Genomic DNA, 10,557 nt, shown 5'->3' with positions numbered 1-10,557 from the left:
TTTCAACAAAATAAATTTTTAAAAAAAGGTTTTAATATTTTTTAGAGCTTACGAGGGTTGCTACTTATATTTCTGGCCTAATAATAAAAAAACAAATATTTATGATCGAAATTGGTTTTATTGTTTTTCAAAATATTCTCCATGATGATCAATACACTTTTGCATGCGTTTGAACCAATTTTCGAAGCACTTTTTGCACTCCGATTGAAGTAACTGCAAAACGTTTTGAATGCATCAACCGCTTCTTCGGGTGTCGAAAATCGTTGACCACGTAATTTATTTTTGATGTGCGGGAACAAAAAAAGTCATGGGGTGCCAAATCAGAGCTGTACGGCGGATGACCCATCAATTCAATGTTTTGGCCGGTCAAAAATTCCTTTGTTTGACCAGATGTGTGAGAGCTCGCATTGTCATGATGAAAAATGATTCGTCTCTTCTTCTGTTTTTCTCGAATTTCTCCGATGACTTCTGGCAAACAAATGGTCGTGTAGCATTCAGAATTGACCGTCCTACGGTGCTCTAACGCCACTGTCGCCACGTGACCGTAATGCCGAAGAAACAGGCAACCATTTGTTTCGATGTGCTTCTTCCGCGAACAACATTTGTTGGATTTAACTCGTCTTGGAAGACCCATACAGTCGATTGCTGTTATGTTTCGGGCTCATATGCATAGATCCATGATTCGTCACCTGTGTACATGTTATACATAGCCTTTGATGCACCTTGAACGTATTTTTTCAACATTTCCTTGCACCAATCAACACGAGTCTTCTTTTGAGCGTTTGTCAGATTATGCGGGATCCAACGCGAACAAATTTTTTTTACGGACAAATGTTCATGCAATATCTTATTGATGCTTGTCATACTATTGCTCAAAGACGCCTCAATCTCACGGTAAGTCACATGACGATCTTGCTTTATCAGTTCACGCACAGCATCAATATTTTCTGGCACAACAACTGATTTTGGACGACCTTCACGGAATTCGCCCTGGAGCGAACGTCGGCCACGATTGAATTCGTTATACCAGTTTTTTACAGTGCTGTAGGATGGTGCTTTCTCGCTTTATAAAGAATTAACTTCATCGATGCACTCTTGTCTTGATAATCCACGTCGAAAGTTATGAAAAATAATCGCACGAAAATGTTCACGAGTTAATTCCATTTTTTGCCCGACATGAATTTTTCAATTCACTATAAACAACACAAACCGCGCTCAAATGACAATGTGTTCTTATGTTTTTATGTTCAACAATGTCAAGTTTCCAATGACAACGTCAGATGGCGCCTGGCAACACTTACTGCTACGAAGGCCAGAAATATAAACAGCTACCTACATAAAGTGATTTCTTTAAACAGGCAAGATATGTAACTTTCCAACAAAAAAAACAGAACGGTAATATATTAAGCCAATGACAAATAATAAGCTGTTACATTTAGCAATATTATTAACTACAAATTTCATCTTTACTAAACTAATATATATATACATATACAAGGGCGGTCTAACAAGTACGAGGATGGATCAAACATAAATGAGCTTTTTTAAATTGCCCACCCCTCAGCGGCATGAGGAGTCTGCAATGTTTTGGACAGTGGAGGGGGGTCATGTGGAAGGCAATAATAACGTTGGCGTGCCACGTGCTTCTTACTTTCAGCAGCAATCACGATGAGCGAGAAAAAGGTACATCCCGCAGTTGCACAACGTGTTATTATTAAGTTTCTCGTCAACGAAAATATAAATGCTGCTGAAATTCGGCGCCGTTCACTTCCACAGTTCGGGGAAAGAACCCTTTCATGGGCTTGGGTGAAACAGTGGTGTAACGAATTTAAGAAAGAATGGGAGCGTGTTGAAAACATTGCCGCCGTTCCCGCACCAGCATCACAGCGCAGAACACCGAGGCTGTTCGAGAACTCATCGAAGGCGATCGATACTTAACTATTCTTGAAATCTCTCAGGAACTTCAGTTCGAGCTGCCTATCGGTCAAAAAGGCGCGGCCTTTTTCCGATCAGAAGTATGTTGCTTCTCCATGACAACGCCAGACCCCACACCGCAGCAGTAACAACAAAAATTGACTGATATGCACTGGGCGTCCTAGAACATCCACCCTACAGCTCTGACCTGTCACCATGCGACTTCCATATGTTTAGACCACTTAAGGAAGCCCTTGGTGGACAACGCTTCACAACGAACGAGAAGATGCAGCAGTTCGTGTGCAATTAGTTTCATACACGTCCACGAACTTTTTATGATACCGGGATTAAAATATTACCAGATCGTTGGAGGAAGTGTATAGATAAGACAGGAGACTATGTAGAAAAATTTTAAAAAATGTAAATTTTAATTGATTTTGAAAAATATTAAGTTGGGGAAAAAGAAATCCATTATTTTTACGTGAACTTAAAGACTTTATTTAACATGTTTCGGATTGTCTGATTTGGGTTAAATATGCACCGTTTTGTTTTATAATTTTTTGCCATTTTAAAAGTAGCTTCATAATGCCTCTTTCACAGAAGTCTTGGTCCTTATTGGCGAAAAACTCTAGTAATCGATTTTCACAATCTTCTCTTGATGCCAATTTCTTATCACTAAGGAAGTTTTGCAATGCAAGAAAAACATGGTAATCGCTTGGTGCCGGACTATATGGTGGATGCATCAAAACTTCCCAACCAAGCTCCCAGAGATTCTGGCGAGTCACTAGAGACATGTGTGGCCTGGCGTTGTCCTGATGGAACACAACACTTCTCCTGTTGGCCAATTCTGGCCGTTTCTGGTCAATCGCTAGCTTCAAACGGTCCAGTTGTTGACAGTAGAGATCCGAATTTAGTGTTTGGCCATATGGAAGCAACTCATAATAAATGATTCCTTTCCAGTCCCACCAAATGCACAGCAGAACTTACCTGGCCGTTAGTTCTGGTTTGGCCAACGTTTGAGCTGCTTCACCGCGCTTTGACTACGATCGTTTTCGCACAATGTTGTCGTATGTGACCCATTTCTCATCCCCAGTCACCATCCGTTTAAGAAATGGGTCGATTTCATTCCGTTTGCCCAAGGCTTCTCAGATGGAAATTCGATCCATCATGTTTCTTTGTTTTAATTGGTGGGGCACACAAACATTGAGCTTTTTTTTTAATCCAGCTTTGTGCAAATGGTTTAAAACTGTTTTATGGTTGATCTTTAGCTCCTGGGTGATGCTACGACTGCTAACATGCCGGTCGATTATTTCTGTGATTTTATCGACATTTTCGACGACGGGCCTACTTGTGCATCTTTAACATCAAAAATACCTGAACGGAATCGACGAAACCAAAATTGCACGTAATTGGTTGTTACAGTATCGGCACTATAAACACCATTCACAATTACAGCCGCCTGGCTTACATTTTCGCCTTTATCAAAGAAAAACTGTAAAATGTACCGATTTTCTCTTTGTTGACTTCCATTTTTAACACCCTGTAACTCACAACTGAATGGACCAAACAAAAAACAACAAAAGAATTTTTTTAGTGCGAAATTTCACCTTTCCGACAAGCATAAATCTGAAATTGTTTGATCGATACTTTACGAGATATCAATCACTACAGCCATCTACTGAAAACATAATGGATTTCTTTTTCCCCAACCTAATATTAGATGAAGTAAAAAGTTCTGAGCGTTTTCCGCTAGATGTCTTTAGTAAACCATATCTCACGATGTATACATCGCATCGGGTCATACTATACGTCGATTTAAAGGTGACATTACGCTTCAAAAAAAGTTCTGTCACAGTTTTGTGTTCGGTCAAAGCAGTTGTGTGTTACAGCGTTCCAAAATGGAGGTAAAAAAAGAGAAAATTCGATACATTCTTCAGTACCACTACGACCAAGGTGAAAAGGCGGAGCAGGCGGCCAAAAAAATTTGTGCTGTTTATGGACCCAATACAATATCGAATGCAATAGCAAAGCGGGGTTCCAACTATTCCGTTCTGGTAATATGAACGTCGAAGATGAGGCACGCTCTGGTAGGCCAATCGTCGAAAATGTCTATAAAATCATGGAAATCGTCGAGTCGGACCGGCATGTGAGCACTTATTCCATTGCCCAGTAACTGAAAATTAGCCAGAAAACCGTTTGGAACCATTTGAATAAGGCTGGTCTCAAGAAGAAGCTCGATGTATGGGTGCCACACGAATTGACGCAAAAGAACCTTTTGGACCGAATTGATGCCTGCGATTCTTTGCTGAAACGTAACGAAATTGACCCATTTTTGAAGCGAATTGTAACTGGTGATGAAAAATGGGTCACATACGAGAACAACAGCCGAAAAAGATCGTGGTCCAATCGCGTTGAGCCGGCCCAAACGATCGCCAAGCCCGGATTAACGGCCAAGAAGAGTTTGCTGTGTGTTTGGTGGGATTGGAAAGGAATCATCCACTATGTGAGCTGCTTCCATCGGGCCAAACATTCAATTCGGATCTCTATTGTCAACTACTGACCAGATTGAAGCAGGCGATCGACCAGAAGCGGCCAGAATTGGCTAATAGGAAGAGTGTTGTGTTCCATCAAGACAACGCCAGGCCGCACACAACGACGCGCCAGAAGCTCCGAGAGCTTGGATGGGAGGTTCTATTGCATCCACCGTATAGTCTAGACTTGGCACCAAGCGATTATCACCTTTTCAAGCATTTGCAAAATTTTCTTGATGGTACAAAACTGGCCTCAAGAGAGGCTTGTGAAAATGAGCTGGTCAAGTTTTTTACCAATAGGTACGAGGACTTCTTCAATCGCGGAATTATGAAATTGCCTTCAAAATGGACAAAAGTTATCCAACAAAACGGCGCATATTTGATCGAAATCGGATAATCCTAACTATGTTAATTTCATCGTCGAAATAAAGCGAGAAAACCCTCAGAACTTTTACTTCACCTAATATATTGTTTTTTGCAAAAGGCTCGTTCATATTTGATCCACCCTCGTAGTAGAATTTGAAATGAAAACGCAATATTTTGGAAAAATTTCGATTTATTTTTCAACATTATCTCCTTTCACTTCTATACAATTCTTCCAACGGTGCTGTAATTTTTAATGCCCTCTAAAAAGTATGATTGTTCAAACTCTGCAAAATAGGCATCTACCTCAGTGATAACCTCCGAATTCGACGTGAATTTCTTCCCTTAGAGCCACTTTTTCATGTTGGGAAATAGGAAAAAATCACTGGGGGTCAAATCTGGAGAATACGGCGGATGGGTCAGCAGTTCGTATCTCAGTTCGACCAATTTAGCTGTAACGATTGCGGATGCATGCGCTGGTGACTTGTCGTGATGGAACAAAACTTTCTTCTTTGCAAAATGAGGCTGTATCTTTTTCAGTTCAACGTCAAATCGTCCCAACAGATCACTGTAGTATTGTCCCGTGATAGATCTTCCCTTGCCCAAATAATCGATGAGGATTACACCACGGGAATCCCAGAATACCGTAGCCATGACTTTTCCGGCCGTTGAGGCCGTTTATGCCTTCTTCGGAGTTCTTTTGCCAGATAAAGTCCACTGTGTAGACTGCTGCTTAGTCTCTGGTGTATAGTGATAAACCCACGTTTCATTTACAGTCACAAAACGGCGCAAAAACTCCGCCTGATTGCGTTGAAACAGCTCCAAATGTATTTTCGATATGACTACCCGATTTCGTTTTCGGTTCATGGTGAGCAACATATCATGTATGATATGTCCTGTGCGTTCTTTCGAGATCTTTACCATGTCTATTATCTCACGCACCTTCACCCGAGGTTGGCCAATATGATATCGTACACTTTTTCGACAAAATCATCGGTAGTAACCTCTTTTGGCCGCCCGGGGCGGTCATCATCAAAGACAGATGTGCGACCACGACGAAGCTCGGCGTACCATCTAAAAACAGTACATCTCGAAGGAGCAACATCCCCGTAAACGGCTTCCAATTATTCTTGGACTTCTTCACACATTTCCTCATTCAAATAAAGAAAACGAATCACCGAACGATATTACTCTTTTTCCATATTGACGACAATGGCTGAGGCGTTTACTTTAATCGGCTGTCAAAAAAAAACTAATGGACAGATAAGGCTGAAATTTTTATAGGCGTTGTTTGAAAGAGTTACGTTGAAAAGAAAGAGAAAGCGTTGGGCCTATATGATGGTAAAACCGGTTTCGCTGCATTGACGCCACTATGCGTAAATCCTACTACTTATCAGACTGCCCCCGTATATACTACATAGGCTGAAAAGTCCCGGGATTTTTAATGAAAACAAGCGTTTTTTGGGCAAAGTTATATTTATTCCTCAACATAGTTGCCTTCGAGTGCGATACACTTGGTATAGCGATTTTCCAACATTTCGATGCTCTTTCTGTAGTACGAAATGTCCAAGCCTTCGAAATACGCCTCGGTTTCCGCGATGACTTCCTCATTCGATGTGAATCTCTTTCCCTGGAGCCACCGCTTGAGGTTTGGGAACAGATAATAGTCGCTGGGGGCCAAATCTGGAGAATACGGCGGGTGAGCAACCAATTCGAATAGTAATTGGTCCAATTTGGCCATCGCTTTCAAGGACGTGTGTGATGGTGCGTTATCGTAATGGTACAGAACTGTTTTCTTCGCCATATGGGGTCGTTTTTTCTTTATTCCGTCGTTCAGTTTGTCCAATAACGCTGCATAATACTCTCCCGTAACTGTTCTTCCCTTCTGCAGGTAATCGATGAAGATTATGTCATGCGCATTCCAAAAAACGGAGGCCAAAACCTTCCCGGCCGAGCGTTGGTCTTTTGGCCGTTTTGGTCGGCTTTCGTGGCTTTTCAGCCACTCTGCAGACTGCCTATTGGACTCAGGCGTATGGTAATGGATCCACGTTACATCCATCGTCACAAAACGTTGAAAAAAGTCCGTTCAATTACGCTGGAACAACGCCAAACCGGCCGTTGAATCATCAACGCGCTGCTGTTTTTGGTCGACGGTCAGCAAACGCGGCACCTATCGCGCAGATAGCTTTTTCATATCCAAAACATCGTGCAAGATGTATCCCACCCGTTCTTTTGAGATACCAATGGCCTCAGCTAACTCGCGCAACTTCACTTTACGATCACTCAAAACGATTCGATGCACTTGCTTTACGATTTCCGCATTCGTAGCCTTTTTTGGTCTTCCAGAGCGAGGTGCGTCTTCGGTGCTTGTACGACCCATTTTAAATTCACTAAACCATCGATAAACTGTTGTTCTCGAAGGAGCAGGTGGGATAACATTTCTTCAACCATTTCATTGAATGTTCAAGAGTTTTTCCCATCAAAAAACAATGTTTGATCAATATGCGATATTCCTGTTTTTCCATTTTTTTTACGAAGGCGAAAGTAGCAACACTTAAACGACTGTAGCTTGTAAACGAATGAACGAAATGTCATGAAACTTCACACATAAACTAGTGACAGATAAACCTCTCGAAATAAATCATGTTCATTTTCTAGTGGCGCCACCTACTGAAAAATCCCGGGACTTTTCAGCCCATGTAGTATATAGGATGGGGAAAAAAGATCGGTACCCCTAACGAGGAAAATATGTTTTATAAAAAGTGTTTCAAACAAAAGTTGTAAGACATAAAAACATCCATTTACTGATATTATCCATTTGACCTTGGGTGGCGTCGCCAAGGTCAGAACAAGGTGACATTGAATTTTTTTAACGGAACCCCCTAGATTTTATTGCTTATCATTATAACCTGTGACGATGCAAATTTTTGCTCGTCACTCAGGCCGTAGCCTGGCCGAGGCTGAGCCGGAAACTCAAGCCTTCTCATGAGAGAAGGCGACCGAATTCATTAATTTAGACTGTTAGTGCACCGTTAGTGCATGAGACATGACCCGCGGCTACTATATTTTTTTTTTAGTATAAGAAAACCCCGAGCCAGGACACCGGATGAGAGGAGACAGAAAGGGAACGGAGCTGCCGGGAGGAGCCAAGGACGTACGAGAGCAAGGGTTCGGAAGGAACGTCTAGAGCGACACGCGGAAGGACGGGGAGATCTTCGCCCGGACGGACGGTTGGCGACAGACAACGGGATGGCCACCTTGCGCTAAGAAAGACGCAAGTTCCCGCGCCCCGGTGAACTACTACGAACCCAATAGTTGCCGAACACCTGCGAAAGTCGTCCTGCGAAAGAACACGGATAAACAAGCGTCGAGATAACAACATCGGACGCAAAGTCCCCGCGAGCACCCTTGATACGCGTGATCTAGCCGGCAGGACCAATCGGAAGCCGCATCGAGCGGCATGACAGATCCTTGCGGCGGCTGCCTCTTGCGCTAAGTGACGAGCCCTGTTCGTCACTGTGCGGTCCGACGGCGAGATGAATGGACGTCCCTCTCAATAGCGAGCGTGCGAAGCGGCCGAAATATCAGGACGAGTTCTGAGGAGAGGCGAGCTTCGAGCGGTAAGTGGGTGAGAAAGAGAATCATTGTACAGCCATGGGGAGAAAAGTATTAGAGTTGCGTTATAATTCCGAGTTAGTTGCCGTCGCTTCTCGACGGCATAGGCGCGATAAGAGGATCGGGAATTGCAACTCGTTGGAGGTCCGTGGCGCCCTGAAGGTTGGGTCGCACGGACTTACGAGATTTTGAGGCCGCGTCGCAGGGCGACAGGGGCCGTGCCTCCCGGAGACTTGGGCGCGTGACTCGGTTGCCTTCTCTAGTTGCCGGTCGCACAGTCCTCGTAGTTATTGTCGGTATTGTATTGTATATTATATATTGAGCCGTATTCGGAATTCGTATAGTTGTATTTGGAAACTGCTTCTGGCGAAGAGCTAGAGCGGATTGTACGTGATCGGCCGGAAGCAATAAATACTGTCGGGAAAGACCCGGCTGGCGCCCAACAGAAAACCTGGCGAGATTCGCGTAACGACGCCGGGCAAAAGAGGTTTTTCGTTAACATGACGCGCGTATTATAGCTGCCGTCGAGCGGCTCAGATCCACCACATAAAGCATCTCGCAGAACATCTCAGGCGCGAGATCACTCTCTTTTGATCGCGTTACGGAATCTCCCGTGATATTGAATTTAGTTGCCTGTAATTAAAGGAAAAGGCTAATTAAAAAATCGTTATTTCTATATCACATTCGGTTACGATTATTAATTGTGGAATTGATTAATTGTCTGAAGTTTGAGATGAATCGAATTAAAGTATTGTTATTTAACTGTTAAACCGGTCTCTAAATTATTACCTCTCCCGGCTCCTCCCCGACGTGTCCGCGGAATCGAGGAAGAACGTGTAAGAACCACGACGCTCTACCACGAGGAATAGCGAGGGATTTGACTCACTTTTAGCGAAATAAAACTGAGCTATCTGAGGTGGGTCCTCTGCCGCGCGAATGTGAATTGGGGTGACAAACCTTTTTTGAGACTTTTTCCAAAACACTATAAGAAAGTATTTTTTTCATTAAGTATTTTTCGAGATAAGCCTTGAAAGTTACAATACCGTCGGCATTAGTATTACTCAAGGTAAGTACAAAGACCCTACGATTCGTCATTCTCGTAGTATTTTCTGATTCCAAAACCTCTCTACTGTGTGCGTGCGTGCGTGTGTGTGTGTCAACAAAGATAAGGACCCCACGATTCATCATTCCTGTAGTATTTTCTGATTCCGAACTCTCTTTGTTGTGTGTCTTGAGTAGTATTAATGCCGACGGTACTGCAAATTTCAAACTTTATAATAGGTGTGCAATTTAATTCTCGGCCCCTAACTTCAATTAATGAGAATACTTATTCAAATTCATATATCTTTCATGACGTATATTCATATTGAAGCATCATCTGTAAATTTTAAAACGCACTGTAATAATTAACAGTTGTATTAACCTAACCTAGAAAAGCAGCGGTGAAAGCAATGTCGTCTGAGAAGCAACACTGAGACACTGCTTCCTCTTTGTCTTTTAATTGAACAATATGCCGCTGAAGTTTAGGAAATGATTTGTTGCCGCTTTGAAAGAGGATATTGTTTCCTAAGTACCTGTAAAAAGTGGTTCCAGCAGTTTAAGAGTGGAAATTTCGACCTTTATGATGAAGAACTGCCAAAGAAAGTCGGGGATGAGCAACTAGAACAACCTTTGGAAAAAAATTCTTGTCGCATACAGTCAGAGCTCGCAAAGGAATTCGGAGTAACACAAGCCATTTGTAAGCATCTACATAAGCTAGAAAGGATTCAAAAGCAGGGCCGTTGGGTTCCCCACGGACGCACAGCTGAGAACAAAAGTAGACGCTATGATATTGCTGTATCGTTGCACTCCAGATTCAAGAAGAAGAATTTTCTACACAAGATTATGACCTGCGACAAAAAATAGAACTCTACGATAATCCAAAAAAGTGAAAATCGTGGGTTTATCCAGGTGAAACTTCGAACAGTACCGCAAGACCGAATGATCACGGCAAAAAGATATTGCTGTGTATATAGTGGGATCAGCGGGGTGTCACACACTGAGTTGCTCCAACGTGGTGAAACAATCACTGCTGCCCGTTATCATCAGCAACTGATTCATGTTAGTGACGCACTGGAGGAAAAAAGGCCTTATA

The 10,557-nt window shown here is 42.7% G+C and overlaps 1 protein-coding gene and 1 pseudogene across 1 annotated transcript; one reads left to right on the top strand and one right to left on the bottom strand.

Annotated features, from left to right (window-relative positions):
- Positions 1-2,414: 2,414 nt before the first annotated feature.
- LOC106747351 (histone-lysine N-methyltransferase SETMAR-like) lies at positions 2,415-2,765 on the bottom strand (the record flags this gene model as incomplete). The annotated part of the gene is made up of 1 exon (XM_014624783.1): positions 2,415-2,765. A coding segment is annotated over one exon (351 nt), but the record flags the coding sequence as incomplete, so codon positions are not given.
- A 1,009-nt stretch (positions 2,766-3,774) lies between these two features.
- LOC106747350 lies at positions 3,775-4,474 on the top strand (annotated as a pseudogene).
- Positions 4,475-10,557: the final 6,083 nt, after the last annotated feature.

This window comes from Dinoponera quadriceps, unplaced genomic scaffold (assembly GCF_001313825.1).
Source record: "Dinoponera quadriceps isolate SergipeBrazil2010 unplaced genomic scaffold, ASM131382v1 scaffold2396, whole genome shotgun sequence".
In the NCBI taxonomy this organism is placed as follows: Eukaryota; Metazoa; Arthropoda; class Insecta; order Hymenoptera; family Formicidae; genus Dinoponera; species Dinoponera quadriceps.
This window is presented reverse-complemented; position numbering and strand designations above follow the sequence as displayed.